The sequence below is a fragment of the Mandrillus leucophaeus genome, unplaced genomic scaffold (assembly GCF_000951045.1).
Source record: "Mandrillus leucophaeus isolate KB7577 unplaced genomic scaffold, Mleu.le_1.0 Scaffold504, whole genome shotgun sequence".
In the NCBI taxonomy this organism is placed as follows: Eukaryota; Metazoa; Chordata; class Mammalia; order Primates; family Cercopithecidae; genus Mandrillus; species Mandrillus leucophaeus.
In genome coordinates, this window is record NW_012105410.1 from 964,940 (window position 1) to 980,700 (window position 15,761).

The 15,761-nt window shown below is 53.4% G+C and overlaps 2 protein-coding genes across 2 annotated transcripts in view; one reads left to right on the plus strand and one right to left on the minus strand.

The window, feature by feature from the left end:
• Positions 1–8,562, plus strand: UCP2 (uncoupling protein 2 (mitochondrial, proton carrier)). The gene is made up of 8 exons (XM_011996189.1): positions 1–561; positions 1,667–1,823; positions 4,800–5,023; positions 5,184–5,394; positions 6,240–6,434; positions 6,514–6,615; positions 7,568–7,748; positions 8,123–8,562. Exons 3-8 carry the CDS (start codon positions 4,898–4,900, stop codon positions 8,235–8,237), a joined length of 930 nt encoding a protein of 309 aa, XP_011851579.1. The 5' UTR covers positions 1–561; positions 1,667–1,823; positions 4,800–4,897; the 3' UTR covers positions 8,238–8,562.
• Positions 8,563–12,977: 4,415 nt separating this feature from the next.
• DNAJB13 (DnaJ (Hsp40) homolog, subfamily B, member 13) overlaps positions 12,978–15,761 on the minus strand; it is a 28,108-nt gene continuing 25,324 nt past the window's right edge. Inside the window, exons 6-8 of the mRNA XM_011996190.1 lie at positions 14,856–14,969; positions 13,982–14,058; positions 12,978–13,312 (exon numbers count right to left, since the gene is read on the minus strand). Coding sequence (XP_011851580.1) covers positions 13,159–13,312; positions 13,982–14,058; positions 14,856–14,969 — 345 coding nt within the window. The 3' untranslated portion in view covers positions 12,978–13,158. The remainder of the gene's footprint in view (positions 13,313–13,981; positions 14,059–14,855; positions 14,970–15,761) is intronic.

Genomic DNA, 15,761 nt, shown 5'->3' on the forward strand with positions numbered 1-15,761 from the left:
AGCCGCGCTCTCGCTGGCAGGAGGGTGGGTAGTTTGCCCAGCGTTGGGGGCTGGGCCCATAAAAAAGAAAGTACACTTAGACCCGACCCCGCTGAACGCTGTTAGAAACCGTCCTGGCTGGGAGGCAAGAGGTGTGTGACTGGACAAGACTCCTTTCTGGCCGTCAGTCTTGCCATCCTCACAAAGAGGTTGGCGGCCCGAGAGAGTGTGAGGCAGAGGCGGGGAGTGGCAAGGGAGTGACCATCTGGGGGAACGAAAGAGTAAACGCGGTGATGGGACGCACAGAAATGGGAGTGGAGAAAGTCACGGAGAGAACCTTAGGCGGGGCGGTCCCCGCGGAAAGGCGGCGGCTCCAGAGTCTCCTCACCCAAGTAAGAGCTGGCACGCCCCGCCCCGCAGGCCCCGCCCCGGGCCCCGCCCCCGAGACTTGTGCCGCGCCGCCGCCCGCGCGGAGCCACACTGCTTGAGATCGACCGTCCGCGTTGGTCCTGCTCGCCCGACGCGCCCTCCTCCAGCAGATACACACAGCCGCACGCACTCTCGTGTTCTCCCTGAGGCTTGGTGAGCCTGGCCCCAGCCCTGCACCCTCTGCGCCCCCTACACCTGTTCTGCGTGCGCTGCCCGCTCTTCCATTTCCCTTCTCTCCCACCCAAGTTTGTACTCTTTTCTTTCTTTCGGTTTTATTTTTTGTTTTTGTTTGTTTGTTTGTTTGTTTGTTTGAGACAGGCTGTCGCTCTGTCTCCCAGGCTGGAGTGCAGTGGCGCGATCTCGGCTCACTGCAGCCTCCACCTCCCAGGTTCAAGCGATCCGCCTACCGAGTAGCTGGGATTGCAGGCGCTCGCCTGGCTAATTTTTGTGTTTTGTAGAGACGGGGTTTCGCTTTGTTGCCCAGGCTGGTCTCGAACTCCTGAGTTCAAGCGATCCGCCCCCCTCGGCCTCACAAAGTCTTAGAATTTTAGGCGTGAGCCACCGCGCCCGGCCTGTACAAATCCTTTCTGTCCTTGGTTCTTTATTTCTCTTCTCTTACTCTTTTTCTTACTCCCTTTTGTTCTTTCCCTCTTCCGTTGGGTTGGCTGTGGTTTGATCCTCCACCTTTTCAATCCCTCCTTTCCACCACGACGCCCAGCCCTGCCTTGGATGGGGACCGTCAGCGATGACCACGATGACCTCTCTCTCACCAGGCGGCTCCAGGCAGTGTTCCTGCACTGCCTTTCCCAGGGCTTAGGGGCTTTTTCTAGTGGGCTTTGAGCTGCTCAGTCTGGCCCCTACAGGGCGGGCTCCCAGCCCATCCAACCTCCTCACAGCCCAGCCTGGGCCCTAGCCAATTCCCGGAGATTCTCTGTCCCATCGTGACCCCCTCATAACTCTCTCACTCACCAAAGTCTGATGACTGTGCTAGGGGGTGCTTATCTAGAGTACTGGGTGTTACAAAAGCAGAAGCCTGGACAAGAGCCAATTTGTGATATTAAGTAGGTGGGGTGGGGGTGGGGAGTGTACCTAGGTTCATTTTCTACCCTGCTTTTCCCCTTTCCAGTGTGTGCACTTAATCAGTCCCTGGGTGAGATGGGCCCTGTTCTCCATCCCCCTCCAAGGCATGGACTGGGTGGGCTTGTGTGTCTTGGGGCAGGTGGCCCTTTCTAAACTCTCCGCCTTTGCTCACCCACAGGGCACATAGTATGACCATTAGGTGTTTCGTCTCCCACCCATTTTCTATGGAAAACCAAGGGGATCAGGCCATGATAGCCACTGGCAGCTTTGAAGAACGGGACACCTTTAGAGAAGCTTGATCTTGGAGGCCTCACCGTGAGACCTTACAAAGCCAGGTAAGAGTCCAGTCCAAGGAAGAGCTCTCTTGCTGTCTCCTAACCCTGTGGTCTAGGGACAGGAGTCAGCGGGGCATTAACAAAAATAACTACCATCCCCACCCCATGACAGTGAAGTGGCTCTTTCCAGTTCACAGAGCACTCTCACACCTCCCTGCTCTTATTCTGGCCCTTCAGCCGAATCAAGCCAAGGTTCTTGGTCCCCATTTTATAAAGGAGAAAACAGGCCCACATGGAACGGTGACTGGCCCCAGGTCATCCTGGGAGCCAGTAGAAGAGCTAGGACAGGAACCTATTGTTCTAACTTCATATTTTTGATGCTAGCTTTTGACTATCCCTGAAACCGAGATTGGTAATCAGCCTTGCGCAGCTCTGAAACTGGTTATTTGCTGGGCACTGTAAAATAGGATTAACTATTTCTAGGCCTGCATTTTAATTGCTGTCAGTAGGGCCCCCTTACCCACCCTCTGAAGGACCTGGTTTGGCAAACCCAAGGCAACGTTCAGAATGGCAGCTGAACCTCTGTGCACTTGTCTTTGGGCAGCAGCTGGGTCTTACTCTCTGGCCTTCACAACATCCTGCAACCCAGCTCAAGGTCAGGAATGTGATAGACTCATGTCATGATGTCTCTGATGCCCAGAGAAGGGATACCATTTGCCTGAGCCTTCTCAGGACTATTTAATCAGCCTGAGAGAACTTTCCTTGTGAAAGGCCCTGCCTGTGCCTGGGGCTGAGAAAACAGCAGGAAGGAACTGAGGAGCTGGGCAGCAGTGCAAAGCAAATACTACCAGCTTTGGTGCCTGTAGGTGTGGCTCTTACTCATCTCACATGGAAGTAAGGGCAGCCACCTTGCAGGGCTGCTCTGAGGATTGAGCTAATACAGTGCCCCGGGCATTGGGGTGGGGAAAGTTGTGGAGCACCTCCTGGGGGAAGGGGGTGTCAGAGCAGGGAACCTGGGGAGTCCAGGGGCACCTTCATCAACCCACTCTGTCATTTGAGCAGCAGTCTTCACTGAGCCTCGTGGGCAAGCTGGAGGGAAACAGGAAAAAGGTCAGGCCTTGTTCTGTAGGTCCCAGTGTAGTTGCTATTGTATCTTCATTTCCCTGGTTGCCCCAGCCACCTGGAGTGAGAAGCCCAAGAGGAAGCTGGGTGAGCTCTTTGTTTCCATAGGTCTCTGTATTCACAGCTGACTCCCTTCACCAGCCAGCTCTTTCATCTGAGCCCCAGCAACAAAGGCAGTCAGTCAGGCGGGGCTCAAAGCAGCTGCTCCAATGAAGTCAAAGAAATAAGCTCAGGGGAAGAAGCAGGTCACCCTCCCCAACTAGGGTGCTGGGCTCACTTCCTCCTGAGGCAGTGGAGGAGGGCGTGGTTCCAATTCAGAACAAAATGGGGCTTGTGGTTTCCCTTATCACTCTTCACAGCTCTGACCTGTACCCCCATCCTTGCCTGTCTTGTGTAAGTGTGGATCCCCCTAAGTTGAAGGAAAGGAAACTGGCCCAAACAAAAAGGAGAGCAATTTTCTTTGCATCACATGGTAGGCCAGGAGGAGTCTAATGCCCCAGAGTTTACTCTCAGCCCCCAAAATCACCTAGCTGAATGTTACCTTATCTAAGAAGTCTTTAGTTTTGTTGTTGTTGTTGTTGTTTGAGACAAGGTCTTACTCTCTCACCCAGACTGGAACACAGTGGCACAATCACAGCTCACTGCAGCCTTAGCCTCCTGGGCTCAAGTAATCCTCCCAAGTAGCTGGGACTATAAGCATGTACCATCATGTCCAGCTAATTTATTTTTATTTATATTTTTTAGACAGGGTCTCACTATGTTGCCCTGGCTGGTCTTGAACTCCTGGGTTCAAGCAGCCCTCCCACTTTGGCCTCCCAAAGTGCTAGTTTGTTTTTGGTTTTTGGTTTTTTTTTTGAAACAGTCTTGCTCTGTCGCCTAGGCTGGAGTGCAGTGGCACAATCTCAGCTCACTGCAGCCTCCACCTCCTGGGTTCAAGCGATTCTCCTGCCTCAGCCTCCTAAGTAGCTGGGAATACAGGTGCATGCCACCACACCCAGCTAATTTTTGTATTTTTAGTGTAGATGGGGTTTTGCCATGTTGGCCAAGCTGGTCTCAAACTCCTGACCTCAGGTGATCTGCCCGCCTCGGCCTCCCAAAGTGTTGGAATTACAGGCATGAGCCACTGCACCCAGCCCAGGAAGTCTTTTCTGATCACTCACTCTTCCTTCTCTCCCGATGGCATTGGTTGTTCCCTCCTTTGCATTTTGAGAGTATGTCCTGTAAGCCTCGAATGCAGCTTGAATCATCTGCCCACCCACCCTCTGTGCCCAACAGTAAGCCTCCTCTAGGGTAGATATTATCTCCTGCATCTCAGTGAACTACTGCCCAGCAAAGTCACAAAACAGTGACTCTGGAGATCCTAAGCTATGTGGGAGCTGGAGGAGAGAATTAGACTGACGGTCTGGGAAGGGACTGAATTCGTCATCTTGTACCTTCCTTTTCTTCTTAAGTTCCAGACCCGTGGAAACCATTCCTGCCTAGACATCCAGAAGATAAGCGTGTGGGTCTGTGCCTGTCGGGTCTTAGTCTGGGTGAAACTTTCTCCACTTCTGTCAGCTCTCCAGATGAATCACAGAAGCAGGAACATGGGCATCATCAGTGAAACCTCTGCATCCAGCAGACAGAGGGCTGGTCCAGTGGCTGTTTATGAGGCAGCGCTAGGAGAGCTCTGATCCAGACTCTCCCTGTATTGAAAGGGAGGGAGCCCTTCATGAAGTATTGACTGCTTGAGCAGGAATTGCTTCACCAGTGCCTAACTGAGTGCCTCTCGAGCTCACATCTGTTTTCCCTCATGAGGCCACTTGGAGTCTTGCTGAGGGACTTGGTGCTATTAGGAAAGCTGGGGTTGGGGATGGTGAGCAGGGAGGGCCTGGGGACATCGTGGCTAATGGGGCTTTTCTCCTCTTGGCTTAGATTCCGGCAGAGTTCCTCTATCTCGTCTTGTTACTGATTAAAGGTGCCCCGTCTCCAGTTTTTCTCCGTCTCCTGGGAGGTAGCAGGAAATCAGCATCATGGTTGGGTTCAAGGCCACAGATATCCCCCCTACTGCCACTGTGAAGTTTCTTGGGGCTGGCACAGCTGCCTGCATCGCAGATCTCATCACCTTTCCTCTGGATACTGCTAAAGTCCGGTTACAGGTGAGGGGATGAAGCCTGGGGATCTTGATGGTGTCTACTCTGTTCCCTCCCCAAGGACACAGACCCCTCAAGGGCCAGTGGGTATTTGGAGCATCAAGATGACTGGAGGTGGGAAGGGCAACATGCCTATCCCTGTAGCTACCCCGTTTTGGCCTTGCAGATCCAAGGAGAAAGTCAGGGGCCAGTGCGCGCTACAGCCGGCGCCCAGTACCGCGGTGTGCTGGGCACCATTCTGACCATGGTGCGTACCGAGGGCCCCCGAAGCCTCTACAATGGACTGGTTGCCGGCCTGCAGCGTCAAATGAGCTTTGCCTCTGTCCGCATCGGCCTGTATGACTCTGTCAAACAGTTCTACACCAAGGGCTCTGAGCGTGAGTATGGAGCTAGGCTGGAGGCCCCTTGGCCCTTTTTTCTCAGTGATGATAGATCTTAGTTCATTCAGCCATATAGGTGTTTTTAGGCCCCATGATCCCTAGGAAGATCAGAGGAACAGAGAGCTGGAAGGGCCTGGTCCTCCGCATAGTTCCCGAGCACCTGGGCTACACCAGGCTCTGAGCAGGGCATCATCCCATGACAGTCCTCACCACCACCTTGGGAGTAGGCAGTATCATCCCAGTGTTATAGAAGAAGAGACTGAGGTGGGAAGGCAGTGGGTAGAGGGGGACTTTGGCCAAGGGCACACAGTAGAGAGCCAGGACACTCACCTTCAAGGCCAGCGTTCTTCCCTTTCACCTCCTTACTATGCTCTGCCAACCCTCCATTTTACATATGAAGAAACAGAGCCCCAAACAAAAGTTTTCTTTCCCAAGATCACATGGCAGGAAGAAGTAAAGCTGACCTGAGATCCCAAGTCTTAGGAGTCCCAGTCCTCAGAAAGCCACTTCTCTCTGAGCCTTGGTTTTACATTTGTCACATGGAAATGATTGTGATTTCTCAGGGCTGTTGAGCAGGTAAATGAAAATGTTTTATGAAAGAAAGCACCAGGTTTCATTTTGGTCTTACCCCTTGCTGTGTCCCTATCAAGGAGTAGACATTCATAGGGATATTTTGTTTGATGTGAGGAGTTCTTAGAGCAAGAGCTTATAGAAGGCCAAAGGCTTCTGGATTCTATTCCCCAAAGCAGGAGATGACAGTGACAGGGTGGTTTTGGTGAGGAGAGATGAGGTAGAAAACCAGTGCAAGCCCGCTGGCCACTGACCCCATGACTCGCCCACAGATGCCAGCATTGGGAGCCGCCTCCTAGCAGGCAGCACCACAGGTGCCCTGGCTGTGGCTGTGGCCCAGCCCACGGATGTGGTAAAGGTCCGGTTCCAAGCTCAGGCCCGGGCTGGAGGTGGTCGGAGATACCAAAGCACCGTCGATGCCTACAAGACCATTGCCCGAGAGGAAGGGTTTGGGGGCCTCTGGAAAGGTGTGTACAGTTGTTTTCTTTTCCCCTTTTCCTCCTCCCTGATTCTCTGGTCTCACCCAGGATCTCCCTCTTCCTACAGGGACCTCTCCCAATGTTGCTCGTAATGCCATTGTCAACTGTGCTGAGCTGGTGACCTATGACCTCATCAAGGATGCCCTTCTGAAAGCCAACCTCATGACAGGTGAGTCACAAGGTTGATGGTGCTGGGTCTCACCCTTCCCCCGTGCCAGGAGCAGGTACAGGGGTCTAGTTGACACCAGAAGCCTACATCTTTTCATCCTATTTGCCCTTTGCAGGGAGAGTAAGATATATCTCTTACTTGCCATATTGAAGCCAACTAGGATGAAGCTCCCACTTTGCATATTGAGGAACTGAGGCTAGATTGGCACAACGACTCTTTCAGGTCCTCAGAAGAGGTCTCAGCTGGAGTCCCTGTCTCGTTTTTGTTTTTTGTTTTGTTTTTTGTTTTTTTGAGACAGAGTCTCACCATGTAATCTCGGCTCATTGCAACCTTCTCCTCCCGGGTTCAAGCAATTCTTATGCCTCAGCCTCCTGAGTAGCTGGGATTACAGATGTGCGCCAGCACACTGGCTAATTTTTGTATTTTTAGTAGAGACAGAGTTTCACCATGTTAGCCAGGCTGGTCTCGAACGCCTGGCCTCAAGTGATCCACCCGCCTTGGCCTCCCAAAGTGCTGGGATTACAGGTGTGAGCCACCGCGCCCCACCCTCTTATTTGTTTTTTGAGACAGGGTCTTGCTGTGTTGCCCAGGCTGGAGTGCAGTGGGGTGATTAATGGCTCCTTGCAGCCTCGATCTCCCTGACTCAAGCAATCCTCCCACCTCAGCCTCCTGAGTAGCTGGGACTATAGGCATGCACCACTATGTCTGGCTAATTTTTGTATTTTGTAGAGACAGGGATTTGCCATGTTGCCCAGTCTGGTCTTGAACTCCTGGGCTCAAGTGATCCACCCACCTCAGCCTCCAAAAGTCCTGGATTACAGGCATAAGCCATTGTGCCCACCCTCTCTGTCTCTTTAAAATCGTGAAAACTCTTAGCTACTTAAGTAATTCTCCTTCCTTCTGGAATGATGAGTGAAGAACCTTGACTGCCTTGCCTGCTCCTCCTTGGCAGATGACCTCCCTTGCCACTTCACTTCCGCCTTTGGGGCAGGCTTCTGCACCACTGTCATCGCCTCCCCTGTAGACGTGGTCAAGACGAGATACATGAACTCTGCCCTGGGCCAGTACAGCAGCGCTGGCCACTGTGCCCTCACCATGCTCCAGAAGGAGGGACCCCGAGCCTTCTACAAAGGGTGAGCCTCTGATCCTCCCCACCCAGTTCAGGCCTCTTGGCTATGCATGTCTATCATGGGTGGGAGAGGAGCACCTGGAAGTGAGTATCAGCCCAGTGGGTTGATAGCCCAGGCTATTTCTGATCCCACTCCTGGCATTTTGCCAGCTTTCACTTATCCCTTTAATTCCTTCCTCCCAGAATTGCTACCATCACAATTTTGTATTTGTTAAACGGAGACTCAAAGGGAATTCATACCAGGCAGCTGTGAGCTCAGTTCACTGAGTCCTCCCAGCCTCCTCTGGGACAGAGCCACTGGGTTGGATTGAATACCAGGCCCAGTGAGGAAAGTGGGAGGTGGAGGTACCCCCATGACCTGTGTTTTTTCTCCCCTAGGTTCATGCCCTCCTTTCTCCGCTTGGGTTCCTGGAACGTGGTGATGTTCGTCACCTATGAGCAGCTGAAACGGGCCCTTATGGCCGCCTGCACTTCCCGAGAGGCTCCCTTCTGAGCCTCTCCTGCTGCTGACCTGATCACCTCTGGCTTTGGCTCTAGCCGGGCCATGCTTTCCTTTTCTTCCTTCTTTCCCTTCCCTCCTTCCCTCTTTCCCCGCCTCTCTCTTCCGCGCCTTTACCCACCACCTTCCCTCTCTCCACATTGTCATCTCCTCATTGTCTCTCAGTGCTGGTGGAGTTGACATTTGACAGTGTGGGAGGCCTGGTACCAGCCAGGATCCCAAGCCTCCCGTCCCTTGGAACATTCAGCCAGAATCTTCGTCCTGCCCCCCGCAGCCCACCCTAGCCCACTTGTCACCCATAAAGCAAGCTCAACCTTGGTGTCTCCTTCTCTTGTAGCTGTTACCAGAGGTCTTGGTCCAATGGCCTTTTTGGTACCTGGTGGGCAGGGGAGGAACCACCTGACTTTGAAAATGGGTGTGATCCACCTTCCACCTCCAGCATCCAATCTGCAGCCCGTGGAGGCCATCTAGTCCATTTCTTTTCAGACCTAGGCCCTGCACTAACATGGGGAGAGCAGGAGCCACCTGAGAGACAGCAGTGGCCTTGCTCTCGCCTCCCCTTCTTTTGCCAGGCCACTTGAGCTCTTACTCAGAATCTGGTACCCTAGTGCCTGCCATCCCAACCCCCCACCCCAGCCACAGGCCTGTTTATCTGCACAACAAGAGTGCTCCTGTCTGCCCTGCATCTCCTGCAGTTCCAGAGGAACATGAGACTCTTAGATGCTCTCAACTTTATTTTATTCCATTTTACAAACGGAAGGAAGACCCACCTCTCCCAAAGTCCCAGACCTTGTGAGAACAAGTCAGCCTCCTTCCACCCTCCACAGCCATACCCACAGAGGAAGTGTTACTGAACTGGGTGGAGCAGGCCCTGACTCCACAGAGGGTGGGTGGAGGCTGCAGGGTAAATATCCGGTTTCTGCCTGAGGATACTTTCCATTTGTGTTTTTTGTTGTTTTGAGACAGAGTCTCACTTGCTGCCACCCAGGCTGGAGTGCAGTAGTGCAATCTCGGCTCACTGCAACCTCTCCCAGGTTCAGGCAATTCTCCTGCCTCAGCCTCCCAAGTAGCTGGGATTACAGGCATACACCATCACACTTGGCTAATTTTTGTGTTTTTAGTAGAGACGGGGTTTTGCCATGTTGGCCAGGCTGGTCTCGAACTCCTGACCTCAAGCAATCCACCTACCTCAGCCTCCCAAAGTGCTGGGATTACAGGCGTGAGCCACCGCACCTGGCCAGGATACTTTCCATTTGGAGTCTCACCACAGCCCCTCTCCACCTGCCCCCGCCCCAGCTAGGGATCCAAGGAGTCCATAGGAAACCAGGGCTTTGGCTACACAGGGGTCTCCGCTTCTCTGTCCCTGTTCTTATCACCTGCCCTCAGAGGCAGGTGGGCAGGGCTACTACAATTTCAAGGAGTGGAGACTGTGAGGTCCCAGAATCCCAAGGCATCTTCTGTAGGGCTGGGCCCTTAGTAATATGTCACTCAGACCCAGTTCATAGGTGTCTGAAGAAGCTGAGGCCTGACACAGGCGATGCAGGCAAGAACACCTAGAAAGTCCGCTACTGAACTGGGACCGGGACCCAGTCCTCCTTCCCCTTCTGGACTCCCCAAGACCAATGCTGGGGTCCTTGGGGAAGCCTGTTTGGCAGCTGTGGAGCCAGGCCCTGAGAACACAACCACCCTCCCTCTTCCCTCAGCCTCAAGCAGCTGATGCCACTGCTCCTTCCCCTCATTAGCCCAGTGGTCAGAGCTGGAGGCTAGACCCTTCAGTGCTTGGGTCGAGGGCCAGGGCGTTAGACTGGTTCTTGGAGAAGGAACGAGGGTCCAGGATTCTTCAGCTTCCTTCTTAGTTTTTGACAAATTGATCTGAGGCCCCATAGTCCTCGGGAGGGACAGGGTTGAGTGCCATAAGGCGGCAGACCAGGTTAAGAGTTGACAGGCAGCCCAGGCAGGCTGCAGGGGGTGGCATGTACGGAGGACCTGGCCAGTGCTTTATGTACCTTCTCACACTAATCCTTTGAGGCAGGCTGTTAGCTCTGCTCTGGACGGGAAGAAGGAGGGGCAGTTTAGTAGGTGTGTGTCAAAGCTAAACAGGCCAGGTGGGCATGAGCAAGTCAGCTGGTTCATTCAGCAGCCTTAATAGACATGAGGCTACCCACCTTCATTGTGGTTCTGGGTGTGGCCTTGGGGCAATGAGCTGGGAACAGTGGTAGGAACCACTGGAAAACATACCAGTGGGTCTCATTCATTCTGATCAGAGGTAGATCAATTCTCTTTGGTCCCCAACCCTTTAATGCCTATTAAGTGGGCATATGATAAGCCCTGCTTTGCCTAATTCAAGGTAGCGCCGAAGATCACTGAGGTAATAGGAATCTCCTAAGGGACTTTCAGGCCTGAGACCCAGGCTTCCTTCAGAGCCTCATGATAAGGAGTAGGCTTTCCTGCTGCCCTACAGGAGACCTAGAGTTCAATAATTTCACAGCCCTGGCTCTACTTTCACAGCCCCTCTCAATTCAGGGCTTGCTCTCAGAACAGGGCAGCTCTCACCATCCCACTCCACCTGAGTCCTGCCCCTGAGTATTTCATGCCTCACCATCTGGTTTCCATGAAAGGCCTGCAAGGTAGGGGCTACAAGCTTTAAGAGAGACGAAGTGACTTGCCCAGAGACACACAGCTGGCTAGTAACACACCTGGGATCCAGAACAGGTGTATCTGACTCCAAAGCCCACGTGCTTTTAACTACTGTGCTGAAATGCTTCCTGGAGCCTTGGTCCTGGAGTCTTCATCGCAAGGTCTTTGGGCAGCTGACTTTACGGTGAATTTTTTTTTTTTTTTTTTTTTTTTTTTTTGAGACAGAGTCTCGCTCTGTTGCCAGGCTGGAGTACAGTGGCACGATCTCGGCTCACTGCAACCTCTGCCTCCTGGGTTCAGGTGATTCTCCTGCCTCAGCCTGCCAAGTAGCTGGGATTACAAGTGAATGCCACCATGCCCGGCTAAGTTTTGTATTTTTAGTAGAGACGAGGTTTCACCATGTTGCCCAGGCTGGTCTCAAACCCCTGACCTTGTGATCCACCCGCCTCGGCCTCCCAAAGCGCTGGCATTACAGGCGTGAGCCACTGCGCCCAGCCCATGGTGATTTTTTTAATGACAAAAGTGCTACTGAACCCCCATTTAAGAAAAAGCCTTAAGCTGATGTGATTTGAATGGTGGAGTCCCAAGCAATCTGAACGTGGGGCCATTTCTGGCACCTCTGAAGGCATTCCATGGAATTGGCTACCTACTCTCCGAAGCCTGGATCTATCCTCACCCAAGCTCAGACTCTAGAAGGGAACCTCGCTGGCATGGAAGGGGAGCGTAGCACACTTGTTGACTTTGAGGAGGCAAGTGTGGTCTACGCAGGCCTGGTTGGACGTGGATGCTGGAACTCCAGGCCTTGGGGGCAGCAGGACTGTTACCCCTTCCTGAATCTAAGCAGTGAGTTCACCAAGCACTTTCACATCAATGATTTCAGTCCTCACAACGTGCCTGTGAAGGGGGTTATGAGCTCTGCTCTACTGACAAGACAGGTGTGGTAACTGGTTCCAGGAGAAAGTGGCAGGGCTGGGATCAGAACTTGGGTTTCCCAGATCACCCTGCCCAGGACCCTATCACAGACCAGGGGATTGAGGCCAGACGGGTAGAACCAAAGCTGTTTCCAGTGCACACGTGTTCTTTATGCTGCTCTTCTACGCAGGGTGAGTCTATGGGAAGTGACCTTCAAGGTTTTGGGGGGTTTCTGGTTTTGTTTTGTTTTGTTTGAGACATAATCTTGCTCTGTCACCCAGGCTGGAGTGCAGTGCCACAATCTTGGCTAACTGCAACCTCCACCTCCTGGATTCAAGTGGTTCCCCTGCCTCAGCCTCCCGAGTAGCTGGGATTATAGGCACTCATCTCCACACCCAGCTAATTTTTGTATTTTTAGTAGAGACGGGTTTTTACCATGTTTGCCAGGCTAATCTCGAACTCCTGACCTCAGGTGATCCACCTGCCTCGGCCTCCCAAAGTCCTGGGATTACAAACATGAGCCACCACACCCGGCCTTTTTGGGTTTTTTTGAGATGGAGTTTCACTTTTGCCCAGGCTGGGGTGCAGTGGAGCGATCTCAGCTCACTGCAACTCTGCCTCCCCGGTTCAAGCAATTCTCCTGCCTCAACGTTTGGAGTAGCTGGGATTACAGGTGCCCGCCATCACACCTGGCTAATTTTTGTATTTAGTAGAGATGAGGTTTCACTATGTTGGCCATGCTGGTCTGGAACTCCTGACCTCAAGTGATCCGCCCACCTTGGCCTCCCAAAGTCTAGGCGTGAGCCACCGCACCCTGCCACCTTCAAGGTTCTGATGACAGCTTTGCCACTGAGGCCTGAGTGACCTGCAACAAATGTTTTCTTTTGTGCTTTAGTTTTCCTGTCTCTAACGTGACCATACCATGCTCCAGTGACCATACCATGCTCCAGAGATTGTCTCTTCTGTCATGAAAAGCCAGAGCAGAGCTAGAGACCCTCAGAGGCCACACAGCCCTGCCCCACTCTATCAAAGTGGAAGCACAGAGGATCTGAACCCTTACCTGCCCTTTCCCACAAAGCCAGGACAGGGACCCAGGCACTCAGCTCCTTGGGCCTCTTTCTTCCCTGTGCCCCCCAAGAAAGGCTAATATGAAGCTCCTCTCCAACACACTCTCATGGGTGTAGCTGGAGGACAGGAAATAGATCTTTATTATGTTAGTTTAAGCCCTGCACCATCCCACTCTGGTATATCTGTGCAGCAGGCTCCCTGAGGCTATGCACACCTGTGCACACCCTGAGGCTGTGGCGGGTAGGGGTGGGGTAAGGCCCAGCTAGCCTCCTCTCACCCCTGCTCCAGCCCACCGCAGTCATGTCAGCAATGCCTGGCGCAGCATCTGCTTCTTCTGGGGTGTGAGGCGGGTGGGGAACTGGATGTCGAAGAAGATGAAGAGATCCCCCTTCTTAGTGGGGTCCTCCGGCAATGGCATCCCCTCACCTGGCACCTTCTTGAAGTATTTGGGGCTGAAATAGGATGAAAGAAAGGAGCTTAGACATCATCCCAGAGCAGCACCTCAGCAAGTCCCTGTCACATGACCCCTGCTCACATAACCCCAGGAAGGGGACAGTCACTCCAGCCTTCACCTGGAGTGGCTCTTAGCCAGAACTGGTTGGGAAAGGAGAGGAGATTGGCTTATTCCAAACAGCTTGCTCCCTGAAAACCTGTTTACACTGTGTCTCTGATGGAGGATTCCAGAAACTTTGTTTAAGATATGGGAAACGGGAAGTAAGGGTGAGCAAACCCTGAGGTGAGGGCAGGGGTGCTGGGCTGCCAGGCAAACCTCTGCAGGGGCAGAGGGCCTTTCTTGGAAAAGGACTTAGGGGATGCAACTCAGAACTCTAATGAGAAGTTTGGGGGGATGGAGGCCACGGGGTTGCCCAACACTGGGGGCCTCTAGCCTCTGCAGTAGCTTCGTGTGGATTAGAAAAAGGTGCTCCTTTTGCCAGGTGATTGCAGCCCACAGCGTGGCCAGAGTGTGGGTTTGGTTTTGGTCCTCTCTATCCCCTCAGCAGGGAATCCTTGTGCTGGGGACAGCCTGTACAACTCTACTGGGCAGACCTGTCTGACAATACCCCCTAAATCCCAGGCTAGCCCTTCTCTTGGCTACTGGGGCCCAAGGCAGATGGACTCACTGGATGATGTCATTGATGGGGATGTTGAGCAGACGGTCATCTAGAGTCTTCACCTCCACAGTGCAGCAGGTGAGAGCCTAGGGAGGGTCAGGGCCGAAGGTGGGGCTGAGGAGGGTCACCATGGCCCTCCTATTTAGAAGGCACCTTAGGAACCTGTCCAGTGCCAGACTGTGAGTTAGGCACAAGGGAGACGAGGCTGTTCAAGAACTAATAGGTGAATGACCCAGGCATTTTCTGCCCTGGCAGGAAAGATGGGTGGATCTGGCAGATAAGATGGATGTTGTATAAATGTAATGATGGAGATAGAATAAAAGTGTTTGTGGGAGCCAAGGAGAGGCCCCTAAAGCATTCAGGAGTAGGGCAGGAAGTGGTAGCAGTGGTGGTAGCTATTGATGAGGACCCTATAGGGTCAGGTGAATAGACAGCATTCCAGGGAGAGGGCCCAGCAGAAATGAGAACGGAGGCGTGAAAATGCGTTACGCAGGCAGGGTGCCATGCGGCGAAGGGGCTGGAGTGCAGGGGAAGGGGTAAGCAGGGAGCAGATTGCAGAGGGCCTCCAGTGGCCCTCTAAACAAAGATGTTTAGACAGTGAGGAGTATGGCAGGGTCCGATGAGTGTGTGGCAGGATCCCTAAGGAGAAGAGCCTGGAGGAGATGAGAAGTGGGGAGGAGGACCTGCTGTGCAGATCTGGTGCACAGATCCAGGCGGTGCGGATGAGCAGAGGGGACCAAGTGGATGGTGATTTGGAGGGTGGAATCCACAGGGCTTAGTGACTGATGGCAGGTGGTTGCGGGAGGGGAGGCCAAGTCTAGGCCAGGGCAGGTGGGGCTCACACTGATCCCCTCCCCGCTGCTCCTGTGCTTTGCCCACTCACCTTGCCCAGAGGGATGGGGTTCACGAAGAAGAGGTTGTCATTCTCCCTGCGGAAGCGAGGGTGTAGCTTCTCCTTTACGATGAAAATGATGTCTGCTGGGATGATGTTGGGGCCCTGGGCAGGGGACGCCAAAGGGTGACAAGGACTAGTTGGCCGTGTGACTTTGGCCAAGTTCCTGCCTCTACTTGTCTCCATGTCTTCATCTGTACAATGGGGAGATGAGAGCAGGTTTTCTGGAAGGGCCTTTTCAGTTTGGTCCCCATAGCCCAGATAGATTAGAAGCCTGAGAAGCTTACCCAGATGAATCCCCCCAGAATTACTTCTGTACTGAGCATGCCCAAAATAGACCACTCAGCTGGAGGCTCGGAGAGGCTTCCTCAGATGGCAGGTAGAACACTGAGCTGGGCGTCAGGCAACCGACCATATGTCTCTGTCTTGCTAGTAACTCCAGGCATGACACCCCTGTCATTAAGTCACCACAAGTCTGCTGAGGTCTCTTCTGGGCATTGGGGACAGAGGAATCAGACTGGCCCCTCACCCCAAGGAGCTCCCAGTCTCGTGGCCGGGAGGGAGGGGAACTGACGGTGAATCCTCAGCACGCTCGAGACATGATAAAGGGAGGCCCAGATCCTGGAGCTCAGAGAAGGCTGCCCAGAAGGCCGGGCACGGTGGCTCAAGCCTGTAATCCCAGCACTTTGGGAGGCCAAGACGGGCGGATCACGAGGTCAGGAAATCGAGACCATCCTGGCTAACCCCGTGAAACCCCGTGTCTACTAAAAAATACAAAAAACTAGCCGGGCGAGGTGGCGGGCGCCTGCAGTCCCAGCTACTCGGGAGGCTGAGGCAGGAGAATGGCGTAAACCCGGGAGGCGGAGCTTGCAGTGAGCTGAGATCCGGCCACTGCAC